Genomic DNA, 18,580 nt, shown 5'->3' with positions numbered 1-18,580 from the left:
GGCTGGGCTGTTCTGCTACCGGCGCGATGCCGAGGAGGCTCCTCGCTACTATCCCACATCCCACCCGGCCTGTTCTCCCTGAGCACCTCCCACGATGGATATAAATGTGTGCTGACACATCTCAGGCGCGCCCACGAGCCCGGGCTGTAGCCGGGCCCCGCTGCCCCTCAGGGGCCCCTCAGAGCGACGGAAAATGGCGGCCGTAGACCGGCGCGTCAGCCCTATCCAGCCCGGAACTACAACTCCCGGCAGCCCCCGTGCGGCTATCCCGCTGCGGGCCTCAGCGCTCGGCAGCCTACAGGGAAGCCTGATCAAAATAAAATCCAAATAATTAAGTGATGTCACGTGGGCGCGCCGGTGCTTGAAATGCCCCTGGAAACGGAGGCAGCGGCGGGCATCAGGCGCCTCGCGGGCGGTGGTTTGGCCGCCAGCCGTCGTTTATCACTATGGCGATTTCTCTTTAACGGCTTGTTTGCCGCAGCCACCTCCCAGAGCGGGGTCCTTGGAGGGGCGGGGAGAGACGAGCCCACTGGCCAATCGGCGTGGCGGGGAGGCGGGGCCAGCCGGCGGAGCGCTCATCCCATTGGCTGGCGGTGCGCAGCGGTGACGCGCATCCTTCCAGCTCAGCGCGTGAGGCGGTGGAAGGGGCGGGGCGAGGGGCCCGGCCCGGCGGGCAGTAACGGCCGCGCGCGCGGGGAGGAGCCGTGCGCAACAACGGCCGATCCCCCTCAGCGCCGCCGCCGCCGCTGCCCGCGGGAGGAGGATGCGCCGCCTCGGCCCGGCCGCTCCAGCCACACCGGCCAGACCATGAGGGAGCCGCCCCGCCGGCCCCTGGCGCTGGGCTCCTGCCTCCTGCTCTGCGCCCTGCTCTGGTGAGTGCCGGCCTCTCCGCCGCGCTGGGAGCGCTCCCTGGGCGGGCTGCGGGCAACCGGGAGTGCGGCAGTCGGAGGGGAACTGTGGAGAGGCTCCGGTGCAGCCCCAGTCCCCGGGCAGGGACACACCTGGGGCGGGTGGCACGGGAGCGCGCCCGGCTGCGTTCTAAGAGGAACCTCCGAGTCCTCCTGTTCCAGCGGGAGGAACCCCGCGGCCTGCCCGGGATGGGTTCTGGGGCAGTGACACCCTGGGGATGGTGAGCGGTGCCCGGGATGGGTTCTGGGGCAGTGACACCCTGGGAAGGTGAGCGGTGCCGGGATGGGTTCCTGTGCAGTGACACCCTGGGAAGGTGAGCGGTGCCCGGGATGGGTTCTGGGGCAGTGACACCCTGGGAAGGTGAGCGGTGCCGGGATGGGTTCCTGTGCAGTGACACCCTGGGAAGGTGAGCGGTGCCAGGGCTGGGTTCCCTGGCAGTGACACCCTGGGAAGGTGAGCGGTGCCGGGATGGGTTCTCTGGCAGTGACACCCTGGGAAGGTGAGCGGTGCTGGGATGGGTTCCCTGGCAGTGACACCCTGGGAAGGTGAGCGGTGCTGGGATGGGTTCCCTGGCAGTGACACCCTGGGAAGGTGAGCGGTGCTGGGATGGGTTCTGGGGCAGTGACACCCTGGGAAGGTGAGCGGTGCCGGGATGGGTTCCTGTGCAGTGACACCCTGGGAAGGTGAGCGGTGCCGGGATGGGTTCTCTGGCAGTGACACCCTGGGGATGGTGAGCGGTGCCCGGGATGGGTTCTGGGGCAGTGACACCCTGGGAAGGTGAGCGGTGCCGGGATGGGTTCCTGTGCAGTGACACCCTGGGATGGTGAGCGGTGCCGGGATGGGTTCCTGTGCAGTGACACCCTGGGAAGGTGAGCGGTGCTGGGATGGGTTCCTGTGCAGTGACACCCTGGGAAGGTGAGCGGTGCCCGGGATGGGTTCTGGGGCAGTGACACCCTGGGAAGGTGAGCGGTGCCGGGATGGGTTCCTGTGCAGTGACACCCTGGGAAGGTGAGCGGTGCCGGGATGGGTTCTGGGGCAGTGACACCCTGGGAAGGTGAGCGGTGCCGGGATGGGTTCTGGGGCAGTGACACCCTGGGAAGGTGAGCGGTGCTGGGATGGGTTCTGGGGCAGTGACACCCTGGGAAGGTGAGCGGTGCTGGGATGGGTTCCCTGGCAGTGACACCCTGGGAAGGTGAGCGGTGCCGGGATGGGTTCCTGTGCAGTGACACCCTGGGAAGGTGAGCGGTGCTGGGATGGGTTCCTGTGCAGTGACACCCTGGGATGGTGAGCGGTGCTGGGATGGGTTCTCTGGCAGTGACACCCTGGGAAGGTGAGCGGTGCCGGGATGGGTTCCTGTGCAGTGACACCCTGGGATGGTGAGCGGTGCTGGGATGGGTTCTGGGGCAGTGACACCCTGGGAAGGTGAGCGGTGCCGGGATGGGTTCTGGGGCAGTGACACCCTGGGGATGGTGCCAGCCCTCGGGAGGGCCATTCCCGAAGGTGCCAGCCCTCGGGAGGGCCATTCCCGCTGCCAGGAGCGGCAGTGGCAGGGGAGGGCTGACCCCGCACCCCGAGGGTCAGAGTCAGGTGTGTGTTGTTGTCTCTGTGCTTTCACCAGAGGCATCCTTGCATTTCCAGTTTTAGGCTGAGCTTTTGCACTCTGGTGTGGAATATCATGGTGCTTTATTCTTGAAACCCTTTCTCTGAGTCTGTTAAGTTAAACCAAATGAACTTTCTTATTTTTGCATTGATTATGCCTTTGACAGCGTTTTTACAGTGATTACCTGAACTGTACTTTGTCCCAGCATCCCCTGTTTGCTTTCTTTTCAAACTTTCTTTAAGAGATGACATCCAACAGAACACAAATATTAGCAGAATGTATTTCTGTATGGTAAGTTCCAACCTTCTTAAACTTTGGCCCTCTTTGAACTTGGTGAGTCACTGTTTGAGAACTGATAGCCAGCTTGAACAGCAAACTGCAAGTATTGCAAATGGAGCAGCCACACTCTGGTGTATTGCTACAGCAGATTGTTCAGATACTCTGCTTAAATAAAGAAATCATCCTGAGGGTCTGGCCTGTCTCAGAGCTGGGTGAAGAGTGGGAGCCCAGGCACCTCTGTTTTACACAATCTGCTGCTGCTGCTGCTTGTGTTTCTGTGTTTGGACAGTCCTGAAGCAGCTTTGGTTCATGTCAGCACATTCTGGGCTTTGGAGACAAAAGCTCATCTTGAAAACTTGGTTGCTGTGTTTACACTTAGCAAAATTTAAAACAAAAAAAACCCAATTCCTGGCCATGTGGGTTTGATCAGGTGAGATGTGAACCTCAGGAACTGTCTCCAGGCAGCTTTGCTTTGCTTTTGCTCCTTGGGCAGTGAAGTTCTGGCAGGAGATTGTAGTTGTACAGCTAGGATTCCTATTAGGAAAGCAGTTTGGAGTACCTTGAGGGCTGTAATTTATAAGTGGAAGGGGATTTTAGCCTAATGATCAATAGGTGGGCAGGTTGATTTTTTTGTTGCTGTGTTCTTAGTCTGCTGTTTCACCAGGACTTGATTTAGTGAAAAACTGAGCCTTTTTTCAGGATAATTCTGTATTAAAGAAGGAATGCCATGTTCAGCTATCTTGTTGGAGTAATATTCTGGAAATCTCTGACAACCTCTGTGTTCTCCTTTGCTGTGGTTAGGAGGAGGATGGAGCTGCTCTTTTTGCTGCCCTTCAAAGGGATTGCTCTTTCAGGCAGTGCCTGAGCTGATCTCAGAGCTTGCAGTGGAGTGCCCCAATGCAAAACTCTCTTTGAGATTTGAGAAAAGCAGCCTGCTCACTGGCTGCCTTGGGTTAGGAGCCCCTGGATTCATTTAAATGTTGAGGGGTGCAGCTCCAGTGTTCTAGTCTGCTGTTCAAGCATGGATTCACATTGGAGAGTTTGGGAGTTGGCTTTGGGACTGCTTTAATTTCAGCAGCCATGTCGGAGTTGTGACTAGAAAATGTTTAAGTCTGTTGGTTCATGCATTGTTGGTGGAGTACAGAAGTTGATAAGCTGTGATTTATTTAATGTTTTACTGTAAAGAAAATCAGCACCTTTCAGCAATTAAGAAATTTCCAATATCAAATGGAAGGATTTTGTTATAAATGTTGGCTTTTTAAATGTAGTTGTTTTGAGACATAATTTTCAAAGGACTTTGTGCTAGTAAGAAAGAATTTTTTTTTCCTTATAGGTGTCAACAGATGAACCCCAAAACCAGGGAAAAACCCATGAGACAAAACAGCTGCTTAAAGAACACTTGGGGCTGTTTGGGCTTCTTGCCTTTTTCTTTTTTTTTTAATCTGGGCTTTATTTTCTTTCTGAGTAGCTGTTGCTTCTTCCCTTGAAACTAAGCTTAAAATAGGAATTTTCAAAATCTCTCCTGATGCATTTTCAAGCTCACCTAAGAGAGTTGGTTCAGTGGGGAAATACTGATTAGTAAAGATCAGGTGGAGGGAAAAAAACTGATTTGAACTGGAAGATGTCATCCTGGGCATTGGAAGTGTGGCAGTGTTTTAGGAGATGCACAGAGAAGCAGAGGAGTGAGTAGGGGGTTGTTTGCCAAATTGTGCCTTTTCAGTGAAGGGGATGTGATGCTCTCTGGGTCAGTTATCAGCATTTGAGGCTTTCTGAAGCTCTGGCAGCCCTGAGCCAACAGGAGCTGTTGTTCCAAGTGTCCAAGGAGCAGGATGGCTTTGGGGAAATCCTCCTGCTAGAGCAATGTAGTGCTCCAAAAATAATGGGCATCTGTGCAGTTTGGGGCCTCCTCTGTGCCTGACAAATGTCTGCTGTGGTCCTGAATTCCTTAATGCTCCACTTAATCCCTTTGTGTGCACGATCATAATGTAAAAAATACATTTCAGACTTACAGGGCTTTGGAGCTTTGTGCCTCTATCCAGAGCTAGGTGAGTGGAGGGGGTTTAGAAGCTTGTAGGATACCAGGACTCTGTGAGGTGAGAGCAGCTGTGGTGGCTGTTGGAAGAGTGACCTGTAGAAATTATTCTGACATCAGCTTTTCCTGCCATAAGCTGCACTTCCAAAGTTTAATTGGGAGTTTAATAAAGAAATCATGCATCCAGTAATTTCTCTTTCTATCCCAGAAAGTTCATTGCCATATCTTGACCTACTTAGCTTTTATTAACTCTGCTGCTTGGGTTTACAGCTGTGAGTAAAAGGAGGATGGGGGTCAGGATCCTTCAGCTGTTACTCTGTGAGTATCCTGCACCAGGAAATGCCTTGTGCCAAAGTGATTTAGCAGCAAGATGTGCTGGTTTTGATGGCAAAGCCTGGCCTAGGAGCTCTGAGTGAAATCCACCGTGAGAGTGTACCCTGAAAACTGCAAAGGTTGGATTGGAGTGAAGCCAGGAGTGAAGCCTGGGTTACCAAGTACAGGGATCCTGGTTTTTATTCACACCTGTTAATTATGTGTGGGTTTTAATGGCAGATATTTCTAGTTTGGCTTTGCATTTTCAGTCCTGTCTGGTCTGAGAACCCCAGTGCTGGACTGGGCTGTGGCAGCACCACCAGGTTCAGTGTGTGCTGCTGCTGCTCAGGTGAGAGCTGTGCAAACCACACCAGGGGTCTCACAGTGGGGCTTTTGCTGACTGAACCTTTATTTGCCTCATTCCTGACTTGTGGCTCACACCTAGAGCTCTCCTCTGTTAACTGCACCAAGCTGTGAGTGAGAGGTTTGTGTTCCAGTGTGCCTCATTCATGTGCCCCTTACCACTGAAATCCTCTTTTTTTCATGACTGCCCTCATGATCTGGTAACTTCTGCACAAGTAACTTCTGCAGAAGTTCAGAATTTTATCTGCTGATTCTCCTCTTGAGTACTTAAATCTTCTCAAAAGGCTGATGCTAAAATAAGCACTGAGTGTGTGCATTTTATAGCAGGAAGAAATGAAATTATTTAAGCACTGATACAATCAGAACTGTTGTTCCTGGCATCTGATTTCAGAGTGGAAAGTGTGTTCCTAGGTATGGAGTATCCTGTTTGGAAGGGTCTTTGCTCTGTGGTAAAGGTTGGGACAAAAACTGCCCTGGAGCTCTTGGACTCCTACAAATGAAAATCAAATGTGCCCAGTGAAGTTTGTACATGCCAGCAGGGACCCAAGTGCTTGGCTCAATCAATTATTGAATATTTTGCCTTCTAGAATGATTTGGAAATCAGTGAACTGCTTTCATGCAGTATCTTCTAAAAGATTTGTCCTAGAAACTTCAAGTTAGTTTGTTTGTTATGCAAATGGTGTACTGAAGTGGCCTCTACCATCACGAGGTGTCTGTGTTGGGGTAGGAGACCTTGCCTGTTGCAGTGAAATGTCTGCCTTGAGCACTTCATTTGAACTCTTTCTGCAGTGTCTTTCTCTAAGCTGCTATTAGCTCTTTTTCACTTTGATGTTCTTGCTGTGTCTTGTACAGAGACTTTTTTCTTGTCTTTAGTTTTCATTAGTGATCCAGCTTTTGGGGAGTTCTGTGCCTCTTTCAGAGGGAGGACATGCAGTGTCTTTTAAAGTTCACTCTGGAGAGGATGTACATGAAAATTTTAGCCAAAACCAGGTTAACCTAGGACTGTAAATCTGAAAACTTCTTAATTCTTGCTGGAAATAACTGGTGTAACAGACTGGTCCCACGGCTTGGGTGAGTGAAACATTGATGTGAATGACAAACTGGATTGGGATATTAGCAAAAGGTTCTGACAGTTCAGAAATCAGCTCAGGTGCACAAAGGAGTGGCAATGACTTGGCTTGGCTGGGTGTTGAAATGGCAATCAAGATAATACTGAAATCCCTTACAGATAAGAAGCCCATTAAAAATACATCATACATGTCTGGGAGTCAGGTGATAACAGCTTTACACTGCTCTGGGCTGGAATTCCCATTTCTACTCTTCATACCACCCCTCTCCTTGGCACTGCTGAGCTGGGCTGCGCTGAGGGTGGGTTTAGCAGAGCTGGAGCAGAGCAGCTGCCTCTGACACTGCTGTTGCTATGAATTTAAGCAATGAGGGAGGTCTTGAGCAGTGTGTGTGTGATACATTTCTGCAGCCTCCAAAAGCCTCCAAGTTTACTGACAGTGCATGGCTGTGCTGTTTCCCTGTAGCCTTTGTGGTTCCAACAGGTTTTTTTTTTGTGTAGTTTGGTTTTTTTGTTTTGTTTTTCTGGAGTGGGTGCTCTTCCTTAAACTCTTGCATCACAGAAAATAACTAGAGGTTTGAGAATGCAGGCAGCTTCTGTAATCCTCCTTCAGTATTGCAGAAGTGTGTTCCAGAGAAACACCAGGAACTGCCTGTTCCTTTGGGTGCTTCCAGAGGGGGTTGTGACATCTGCCCTGCTTTCAGTGCCTCAAGTAGGGCACCTGGATACTCCTTTTGAGGAAGAGGAGCTTTGTGTCAGTGTTACATTGGAGCAGAGTCCTGTGAAGGTGCTGTTATCTCTTCCAGGAGAGAATGGGAGTAACCCTGGGAGCAAGGAATGAAGTTGGCTTCTGTTGTTTAACCTGGGAGAACGGTGGACAGTCAAGAGCAAATACTGTGTTGCACTGTGTCTTCTTGGGTTGGCTATCTGAGCATTCCTTGGCTCAGAGCTGACTTTCTTCCCCCCTCAGGACTTACTGGAATGTCTCCATAATCTCCAGAGCAGAGCAGAGGGTGCAATTCCTGTGTGGCTCAAGGGGGGATGCAGTAAATCAGTTCAGTCTGATAAAGGATCTGCTGCTCCTGGAACCTCCTTTTGCAAGCTGTGCATGCTGATGATTTAAATGCTTTCAGTATTTAAAATGCTGAAAGCCCTATTTGAAACCAAAGGTTGGAATCTCATTGTGTGCAGCTATGAAATTCAGTATGGTCAGAAGAATCTTTGTGCTCAGCTCCTCTGAATAAGTGAAATAACTGTATGGAGAGCACATTCTTTGCAAAGTGTGGGCAAGCTATTAAAAACTTAATTGCAAAATACCACAGATTGGTAAAGGATTTGCAAAAAAAGCTCCAATTTCAGCTATTTTGGGCTTGGGTTTTTTTTTTTTTTTTTTTTTTTTTTTTTTTTTTTTTTTTTTTTTTTTTTTTTTTTTGAGCATGTGAATCTAGTTAGTGGTAGGAAATGAAGTGATACCAGTGATGCTTAGTCTAGATCTGTACTTTTAGTTTTCAGCTTTTTCCTCCCTTAAAGGTCCATCCTAACTTTCAAAATTATCTTAGTAACACATGCTGCTCTTCTGTGGTAATAAATGGCTTCTAAATGAATGGTGTTGTTTTCTTTGTTGGGGTTTTCTTACTTGCATTGAAGAAGATTAATGGTTCTTCTTTGCATTTATCAAGCTGTATTTCCACTTCACCTGCAGAAATGAGTGTTGTGTCTGGGGAGGTTCAGTGCCTTGCAAGTGGCTTTTCTCCTGTGGTTGCTTGAAATAATGTCCTGCTCTTCATTTTCCATGACATTTCCTTTGTTCTGCAGGCTCTCAAATCCAAGTGCTCCTGGCTGAAGTGTTGGGAGGGAAAGATTGATCCCATGAAGTTGCTGGGGAGAGAGGAGGGATCCCTGTTTTCCCTGTGCTGCCAGGCAGGTTGCTGCTGACTGCAGAGCTTGCTTGTGGATGTGCTGAGCTCCTCATTCCTGCAGAGCCTTTTCCCTCTGTCACTTGGCTGGTGCAAGCAGTCCCAGAGCTGCAGGACTTGCTCACAGCTAAAGGTGTTTGGTTTTGCTGCTTTCCTTTCCTTTCACAGCTTTTATCATTTCAGGTTTGTTAATCTGAACTCACTCACTCTGTAATGAAGGTGATGTTCAGCAAACACAGCCTGCTCTGCTGGCTCCAACCCCTCCTCTTGCACAGACCTCTCTGAAATGATCTGTGAGTGTTTTGAGTAGGGAATTGTCCCCTGGCAGGGACAGTGACATCTTCTTTCCCCTCTGAGCTGCTGGGCACTGGCACAGCTGCACTGTGGCATCTGTCACAGGGAGGGCTTGGAATTGCTGCACTGGTGATAAATTCCTTTTCTTTTCCCTTTGCTTCAGATTCCTCTGTCTTGCAGGTGCCACATGTAAACTGTTCTGAACTGCTTCACTCTGCAGTGTCCAGAAATAGGTCTTGTTTTGGGAGAATCTATGAAATTAATAATTTTGGGGACAGATGTGTTTGAACTGAAGCTGTGTGTCAGTGTTGTATGAAGTCTTTGGAAAGGAAAGCTTAAGCTCTTTCTCTCTGATCAAGCTGTGGAAAAACTCCTCTTACCTTCATATTTTGAAATTTTTTTAGCTGTGAGTTGTATGATTAATTTTTCTTACCAGTTAGTTATTTTCTACTTGATTTTTATGCCTGTCAGAACAGTTATCCGTAGCTTCACCATCTCTGGTAGTTTTCTGCACAATTACTTGAAGAGTTTCAGCCAAATCAGAAGTGCATGGTCTTTCACATGAAACTACACTGCAATTTCAAAACCACCTGCACTTTTGAATTTCAGTGTGTTCCTTTTCAAAGGCAGAACGTTCACCAGCAGGGCATGGGCAATTTGTGCAGCAGTGAGTGTAGTGAACCATCCATAGAGGGCTGAGCAGCATTTCTGCTTCAGTGGGCAACCACAGTGTGAGCCTGCCCTGAGCAGAGTAAAGATTCCCCCACCCACCCCTGCTGCTTTGTCTGAGCTTGCAGCCTTTCTTGGGGCTTTGTGCACATTAAGCTGGAAAGTTGGTGGTGCTATTAGAGAAAGTAGCTTTTAAACTGCATTAATGATAGGACAAAGAGTCATGCTTAAGCTCCTTTGTTCTTGATGAGGTTTAATAGCAGGTGGTGTTTTGAGTCATGCTTACAAAAATGGAACTATTGGAAACTTCAGTATCCACGTAAGTCAGCAGCTGTGGGTTAAGTGTTTGGAACAATCTCTTCATCTGAAGATCTACCTTGTACCTGAGGCAGTGTCTCTGGGGACTGATCTGATCTCACTGGGGCATTAGGTCTGCTCAGTTCTGAGTCAGCACTCAAATCCCACTCCTGGGTCCCAAGACAGGGACAGACAGATTATTGTGTGCACAAACTGCTGTACTTCCACTGCAAGTCACTTCAACTCAAGGGGAATTTTGCTCTCTGTAAATTACCACTTGGTTTCCTTGTTGGGTTTTTTTTTTCATGGTTATTTTTATTGTGGGCTCTATCCTTTCAGCTAAAGAAGCCTGTTGAATTAATATGCAGAATGTTAGAAGTCAGAGGGAAAAACCTACTACTGGTGGTGTTGGTAAGGTTGTTAACTTGGCTTCTCCCAGTGTGGCTGGTGTCTCATGATTCTGTGTTCTGAGTGCTCTGTCTGATGAGTGATGCATCCTGTGAGCTGCATGCTGTGCTGCAGGAGGGATCAGGTTTTCCTGTGGGTGCTTGCACACACACACAAAATGAGCTCTCAGTCCCCTCCCTAGCTTGGAGGGCTTTTGGGAGACTTGAGGCATCTTGTTGGAGTTGGGGAGTAGACCAAGAAGAATTTTGGAAAAGTCAGACAGACATTGGACACAGATCATGTCAGAGTGACTTAAATCTGAGCTGCCAGCCTGCATTCTTCTAAAATCTGAGTTTGTGACCTGATAAAGCCTGATTTCTTGCATGAAATCTCTCAATAGATAAAGGTAAGCAATACATACCTTCTGTGCTTTTTGTGCATTCGTGAGGGTAGACCTTGTGTTTTAAAATGCCAATTCACAGCCATTGAAATGTTTCCTTTTCTGCCCCTGCTGTTCTGTGCAGCTCCCCCAAGGTGCCCCCCAGAGTGGAAGTGAAATGGGAAGCAAATGCCTGTGCCTGAGTAATGAAGGAGTGGGATGATGCTCTGTAATATTTCATGTTTTGGTGTATTTTTGTGAAGTACCAGGGAGTCCTTGTATCTCTAAAGAGATGTACTGGAGTTAAGAGCTTGGGAATTTCACCATGAAATGATTGAAAGCCCTTTTCAGGAATACAAATGACTCAAAGTATGTGCATAACTAATTTTTTCAAGTGAGAGCTAGGTAATAAAGCCATAGAAATCTGGTAACATTTCATTCATGCTCTGAAATGAGCCTCCTGTGCATAGGGTAGGACAGAGGTTTGATGGAAAACTCAATACTAACATGATGGGATGGGAATTTGAGTGAGAAGCTTATGCCTAATTCTCAACTGAGATGTGAGACTTTGTACCTGCTACAATATGTGGTTATTATTATTTTCATACCTTCCATTCAGTTCTTTATTTTCCACTAACTGCAGCTGCTTCTGCCTGACTTGAAGGGTCTCATTTAGTATAGAGGAAATATGCTACCTCAAAAAGAAGAGAAATTTACTGAGGTGCTTTGGGGCTGAGACAGAGGTGGAGCATTTTTATTGCTCATCTCCATGATATGTCAGATCCCACAAGTTCCTTGTTCACTGTCTCTTCTATGGAGAGAGAAAAATTTTACATATATATATATATTTATATATATATATATATATATGTATGTATATGCATGAAACTTAAAATTTTAATACTTGTCTGTAGTCTGTTGTTTCATGGGTTCCTTCTTAGTGGAGGAGACTACACTGCACAGACCTCCCAATAAAGTTGAAATTCAAGTTTGAAGAAAGCTGGTAATTGAAATTCCAAGCAGTAGTGATCCCAGTTGTGTAAGTGAATAATGACCTACTAATAATCTTACTGTTGTGATTAATGTTAAGGCTGTTTCATGTCTCAAAACCATTGTCACAGAGTTGCTGCATTCAGATTTTTCTGTGCCATAGCCCTGTCTCTCCTGTGAGGAGAAGGTGGCTCTTGTTTTCAGGGTGCAGGGTGATGTTTGTGTTTGTTCACAGGAGGTCATTCCAATCACCTGATTGTTATGTAAACAGCATTTCCTGGATGGAAATGTTTGTGTTTCAAGTGGTGGCTGGCTGGTGTTCCAGCATTGTTGAAGACTCCATGAAAGCTCAGTTTGCTCCATGTTCTGCTGCCCTTGGTTGGAATCAGCATGGAAACCTTTGGGCCTCCAGGCCTGCTGGTTCACTGTGCAGGTGCTCCCTAGGGTGTGAAGGGACCATGTGTGATGAGAAAGAAAAGATGCCTTCTAGTACAAGTGTTTGTAGGGGGGATGGCTGCTTTTCTGCAGAAATAAATCCATTTCTGCTGACAACTAAAGCCGTTGGGAAAAAGTACCAAACAAACCTCATGAGAGGTTTTGCCTGGGACTTTTTTTTAGTGTACTTATTTTCTTCAATGTGCTTGGTGATGCTGACTGTATGAAACCTTCTCAGGTAGACTCTGATTAAGGAGATTTTGGTTTTTAGTCTGTGACTGAAGTTTTTGCTTAGTAATAATGACTGCTAAAAATACCTCATAGCTTTGTGACAAAGGATGTTGATTCAAGTTGTTCCTAACTTGCTGTAACTTAGCTAATTTGTGCCACCTTTCACTTTGTGATGTGGTGACACTCCAGGATCTGGTTTGTGATACTTTTTTCTTTTGGAAGTAGTAAATTTGTGGTGTTTTCTGTTGCTAACTACCTCTAGTGAATCCTCAAATGCATTTTATGAATGAGTATCCATGAACTGTACATCTGTTTTGTAGATGCCTCATGGGAACAGCTGAAGAAGATTGAGGAAGACAATGCTGAGGGAATTTTAAAATTTCATTTTAAATAAAGCTTTTCCACTTTTTTTTTAGGCTTCCTGTTTGGAATGTCTTTTGTAAAGACACTCTCTCATCAGCAGTGCAGTATGCTTCAGGTGATGCTTGTGCCCTGGCCAGCGAGGATGAAACTGTCCAGGAAAAGGTATGCTGGGTACATCATGCTAATTACTCACTCTGAATAAATATTACATTGTAAAATAACATTCTTCATAGGATCTTCAAGGCCAGAATGTTTAATGTACTCAGTTGTTTGAGCAATGATATCTTCCCATGTTTTTATTCTCCTTTACTTCATTTCTTGCAGTCATGCAACAATTCAGGTGGATAGTTTGGGGCAAGAGAAGGAATGAATAGTAAACCTACTGAAAAAAACTAATTTTTTTTTCTAATTTGGTGGCCAGATATTAGAAGTGGGCACTGGGAAAGTGTGGGGCTCTATAGAACCACAATAGGCATGGATGGACTGGGTAAGTCCAGCCCATTTCCATCTGTGTTGTATTAAAACCAGTGTACAGATGATAGTTATCCTAAAGAGAAGATTTAAGATTAATTGGTTCAAGTCAGTAGTTATAACTTTGCATTAAAACTTAAGAAGGCTAAAATGTGTTTCTGAAAGGTATAATAAATAAGTTGTGGTCTCTTTCATTTTTACTTTACTCAGCACTTCAGGTTAATTGAGTGTAATTGTCCCACCCTGATTAACTCATGGCAAGTTTCTGCATCTTGCATTGCATAGTGAATTCCCAAGCTGTTGAGTCAGAAAATCATGATAATTTAATTCATTTATTTATTTATTTACAGAATCAGTCCTATTCTAAACATGGGTAGTATTGATATGTTGGGTTTCCTATTTCCTCCAGCAATCTGTAGTAGTGTTAATCACAGTCCTCATTCCAAAAAGGCTTTTCTTTGCCACAGTAAACTCAGAAAATGTGTGTGGAGCAGTCTAGCTGGCTCAAGTGGAGAGCTCCCTGACCATAAAAAAATCCCTTTAAATATTGTAGGTTTCTTAAGCATTGCACCAACTAGGGGAGCTCTATTTTTTTTTGCCAGCCTGTGCAGACAAATAGCATTCCTGTTCCTCAGGTTGCCTAAAAAGTAGTTCTGCTTGAATTTAATGTCTGATGCAATAATACTGGAAAGATTAAGTAAGCTTTGAGACTGGGAAACCACTGGTAAATGATTTCCTACTCTGCAACATTCTTCCTTTCATTCTGTTAATGTGGATGCATAGGTAAGCAGATTTCTGAACTTGAACCCAAGGATGTGAAAACTAATGTTAGACTGTTAGACTCATTAAAGATGTCTTGGGTGGATGAGAAATGTTAAACAAGTGTCTGTTTCTCCTAGTTAGGCTGCTGGAGCTGTCCTGCTCCAGAGGAGCAGCTCTGCAGCCTTGATCAGCTTGCCTTAGATCAGCTGTCTCTTCAGCCATTGATGCTGTTTCATCTTAGGGACTGGGATGGGAGTTAATAGTTATTTAGGGGAAAATACTGCTCAGTTGTCTCTGAGGTTTGTCAGCTCAGATTTGTAGCTCCTGCACTTCAGTGGATGCTTAATTCTCTCAAATGAGTATCATGTAGTGTTGTACAGCACAGCAGCCCATTTTGGGTCTGAACACTGGCACCTGCAGTATTTGGCCACAGGGTCTTAGATAGCCCTAGAAAACAAAATGGGTGTAAATTCTACCACATTTCTTGCTGTATTTTAAAGTATTGCTCAAAACCAGCTTGCATATTTTGTAGTCATAACTTAAAGTTTGAAGGCAAGTATAAATTGTTGCTAGTTTTAGTCTGGTGGGTTTAAAACTTCTTTCCCCTCAAGTGCTGATACTTTTTATTTTGTGAATTCACTGCTCTTGATGGTGAATTTTTAGCTGTAGGAGAAAAGGTTGCTTTACAAGTTTCTGGCAGATTTGTGTAATTACTGTAGCTCTGCTGATAAGGCTGCTACAACTGAAATGTGCCACGTGTTATTTTCTGGTGGCTGTCTGATGCAAGTCAGCTTAGAGTTTTCTTTTTCTTCTCTTTTGGGCAGCAGGGAGATAGGGGAGGGTTTGTCAACATGGGAAATTGTGATGGTGTTTGCAGGAGTCCAAGGACGAGGGGAGAAATGAGGATCTGCCTCCATGCTTCAGAAGGCTGATTTATTATTTTATGATATATATTATATTGAAACTATACTAAAAGAGTAGAAGAAAGGATTTTATCAGAAGGCTAGCTAAGAATAGAATAGGAATGATAACAAAAGCCAGCTGACTGTGATTGGCCATTAATTACAAACAACCACATGAGACCAATCACAGATGCACCTGTTGCATTCCACAGCAGCAGATAACCATTGTTTACATTTTGTTCCTGAGGCCTGTCAGCTTCTCAGGAGGAAAAATCCTGAGGAAAGGAGTTTTTATAAAATGTGTCTGTGACAGGAAGTCATAGAAGAATGAGGAACTCTCCTTAGCAGACAAACTGAATTAAGACAGTGCTAAAATGGTCTTTTCAGGGAAGATTTAATTGAATCATTTTAACTTGCTGTAGTCTTTGTGCAGGTGAGATCTGAAACACGGGTGGGCAGTGGTTCTGAAGATTAATGCAGCCTAGTTTTGGATGTTTTGCTGCTGAAAGAAGTGCAGCTGTTGAGTGTCCCAGAGGAAGCTGCTGTGCCTGCAGAATCACTGATGTTTCACCTTCACTCTCCCAGGGGGAAGAGGCTGCTCCCAGCCTGGAGCCTGAGGACTCCAGCACTCGCAGTTACTCCATGGAAGAGCTGCTCAATGACTTGACAAAATCTGACCAGGCAAGGCTTTTGTTTCATTCACTGTCTTCATACAGTCTTCAAATGCTTCTTGGATTTCAGTCTTTCATTTTGGTTATCTAAAGTTCATAGGAACCATCTCTCACATTTCACCTGTACAGTGGATTGCTGTCAGACTCATGTTTCCAGTAAAAGAGAAAATGTGTGAGCTAACAGACCTTGCATTTCCCATGTGCATAAATAATGAGTAATTTAGTGTTTGGAGGTACTGACTAAAAACTTTCCAAGATAAATTAAAATTGGATGTTGTAGGTATGGATGTCTATAAATAAAACATAAAGTCTTTTCTCTGAAGTCTTTTATGTAGATCAGGCTTGGTGATTATAGCAGTCCATTTTAGCTTTGATTCTTCGTGGCTTCTGTCATTTTCATTTCCTTTGTTAAAATGGGAAAAGGGTTGTATTTCAGCTCTGTGCCATTGATACTGTAAAGTCAGTGCTTGATGTTAAATGTTACAAACCAACTGGTAAAGATTGTTTATTTGATTACATAATTTTGTTTAGTTTACAAAATATCTGAACTATGAACAAGATATCTAAACTATTAGTTTACAAATATTCTGAACTATGTCCTGTGTATGTAGTTTACAAGATATCATACACAGGACATACTTCAGAATATTTATTTCATTGTTTGGGTGTTTAAATGTGTTAAAACTTCCTGACCCCTTCATGTTTAGTGAGATGACAGAGTAATGTAGGTATTGACAAGAGATTTTTGTACAATAATATTTCCTTTTGCTGCTGGAGTTAATCTGAGCTGTTTCAGTGGTTGCATGCTCTTTCAGAGTTACAAAACCTTATTTTGAGTGTGCTTATGACAACTGAAGACGTAGAATAAGTAAGAGTCAAGACTACTAAACACTCAAAAGTGAAAAGTGATTTATCTCTTTCTTCACTTAGAGCCTGGAAGAAGCTTTAAATAATTTTGGAACTCCATTGGAGTGATGAAATTAAAAGCCTTCTCTAAAATTTAGGATCAAACCAGTAAATTTTATTGTAGTGGAGCATGCAAATAGAACTGTTCTTTTTGTTTGCTGCACTATTCAAACTGCTTTTCTCATGGCAGGCTCTGTAGAAATGCATCATTGAGGAAGCTGTTGCTCAGGCCTGCTTCAGTTGATATTTTTACATGATTATTGCAGCTATCCCAGAGTAGCACAGAATGCCCCCTAGGTCTAGGAAGAAAGAAAATTAATTTCTGACAGAAATCCACACTGTTAGAACTCCATGTTAGATGTTACTGTGTGAATGCTTTTCTTACTCAGGTGTTGAAAAATGTAAATTCACCTGGAATGTTTTTACAGACAACAGAAATAAGTGAAACAAGCCAGCCTGAAGTTGTGAGTCCACCTTCAGTAGATGTACATGAAGCTTCCTCCAGCATAGTCCCAAGCACTGAAAACACTTCCAGTTCACCTACCTCAGAGATACCTCCAGTCTCACAGCCTGAGTAAGCTTTGTTCTTTGAGAGAATCTCTCTTAAATTTTGTTCTTTTGGTCTTTGAGAGAATCTCACTTACTCTGCCCTTGTTAGGATGTGCAGTAGGGATAAGGTGGGATTGCTCCCCACAATTGTTTGCTGGTTTATGGGGTCAGTGTGGTGGTGTTTGTGAGTCCCCAGGATGAGGGAAGAGATGAGAATCTTGACTCCATGTTTCAGAAGGCTGATTTATTATTTTATTATATTATATTAAAAAAAAAGATATACTAAAACTAAAGAAAGAGAAAGGAGGGATACATCAGAAAGCTAGAAAAGAATGATAATAAAATCTTGTGACAGACTCAGTCTGACACAGCTGGCTATGATTGACCATTAATTAAAAACAATTCACATGTTGGGTAAACAATTTTCCAAATGACATTCCAAAGCAGCAAAACCTGGAGAAGCTGAAGCTTCCCAGCTTCTCAGGAGAAAAGATCCTGGCAATGGGATTTTTCATAAAATATGTCAGGGACATGTCAGTGCTGATGGAGTGTGCCAGCAGTTCCTCAGTGTGTGGATGAAGAGCTGTGCACTTGCATGAGGTGGATACTATTGCCATGAGCAGTTTCTAAGCCTCTGCTCTGAAAAAAAGCCAACATGCTTAGATAATCTGTGCTATAAAAGCCCTCAGGGCTTTACCATTAGGATTTCTGCCCTTCACAAATGTGCTTTCACATCTGTGTCAACAAGCACTGAGGCTGCTTCAGCAATGGCCTCTGCCTTCAGTTAGGGAGGAACTCTGCAGAATTTTATCTTGGGACTTAAAAACAGAGAGTCTCAAGTTCTGATAATAAAGAGACTTGACAAAATAGCAAGTTCTCCTATAAATGCAGTTTAGTTCCAGTGCTCAGTGGTGTATTGCAGAGCTGCCTGTGCTGCAGGCACCTTTCTGGAGTTCATGTTCTTTGTTTTGTTTCCCTTTTCTTGTGGGATGTTGTGCTGTCAGATGTGAATTGTAGTATGGAAATTCATGTGTGATCATCCAAGGATTTTCACAAAGTCCTGTTGGGCTTTTGGGTGTGTGCTAAGGGAAGTAATCTTGTTCTGACTGCTGATGAAGATGAAGTATTTTGCTGGATAAAAATTGAACACAGTGAAAATGAAGTAGACTTGTCTTTGGTGGTTTAGGCTTTTTAAGATTTCAGTTTTTCTGCTTTACCAAATTTTGTTTCTTTAGCATAGAAAAGGTATGGAAATTTTGTTTGCTGGCTGATCTTGCCTAGTTTGTCAGAGCTAACACCTAAACACATTTTGGTATTTCATCAGTGTCTTTAATTGGAAGCCTTCCAAAATGTGCAGTTTTTATAAGGCAAAACTAGAATGTAGCTTCAGCCTGTTCTTTTTATAGCTTTTTTTTGACTACTCCACTGATTTGTGTAATGTGTTGTAAGCTCTGCTGTTGTCAGGTCCTAGAAGGAGACAGGATGTTATTTTCTTTGAAACATTCAGCTTGGTGTCTGGTAATTGTTGGAAATTGTCTGCCTGTCACAGCTGGGGAATACTGGAGTGCTGCACTCCAAAGACTTGAGTTTTGAAACAAATGAAAATAGAAACTTGCTTTGGAGCACCTGATGGATGAGTTCATGCTGGGCAGTGGAGTTGTGACACCAGTGCCATTTACAGGAAGAAAGGGCAGACCTGGTGTAGCAGAGAAGCTAAAAAATAATGTTTATCTGTTATTTCAGACTGTACTTCAGCTCTCAGTACTCACAGGTGGTCTCTTGCTGAACAGATGAATA

The 18,580-nt window shown here is 44.8% G+C and overlaps 1 protein-coding gene across 5 annotated transcripts in view; it reads left to right on the top strand.

Moving 5' to 3' along the window:
- Positions 1 to 658: 658 nt before the first annotated feature.
- Positions 659 to 18,580, top strand: part of SUCO (SUN domain containing ossification factor) — a 39,955-nt gene continuing 22,033 nt past the window's right edge. For 3 of the 5 annotated variants that reach the window (XM_058808124.1, XM_058808123.1, XM_058808122.1), the window contains exons 1-4: positions 659 to 872; positions 12,576 to 12,684; positions 15,243 to 15,338; positions 16,663 to 16,808. In XM_058808124.1, coding sequence (XP_058664107.1) covers positions 808 to 872; positions 12,576 to 12,684; positions 15,243 to 15,338; positions 16,663 to 16,808 — 416 coding nt within the window. In that variant the 5' untranslated portion in view covers positions 659 to 807. Of the gene's footprint in view, positions 873 to 1,230; positions 1,363 to 12,575; positions 12,685 to 15,242; positions 15,339 to 16,662; positions 16,809 to 18,580 lie in introns of those variants that run through there. The other 2 variants (XM_058808125.1, XM_058808126.1) reach the window with 2 other exon arrangements.

This window comes from Ammospiza caudacuta, chromosome 7 (genome assembly GCF_027887145.1).
Source record: "Ammospiza caudacuta isolate bAmmCau1 chromosome 7, bAmmCau1.pri, whole genome shotgun sequence".
NCBI classification, from domain to species: Eukaryota; Metazoa; Chordata; class Aves; order Passeriformes; family Passerellidae; genus Ammospiza; species Ammospiza caudacuta.
The sequence above is the reverse complement of the archived record's forward strand: the minus strand, read 5'-3'. Positions and strand labels throughout refer to the sequence as shown.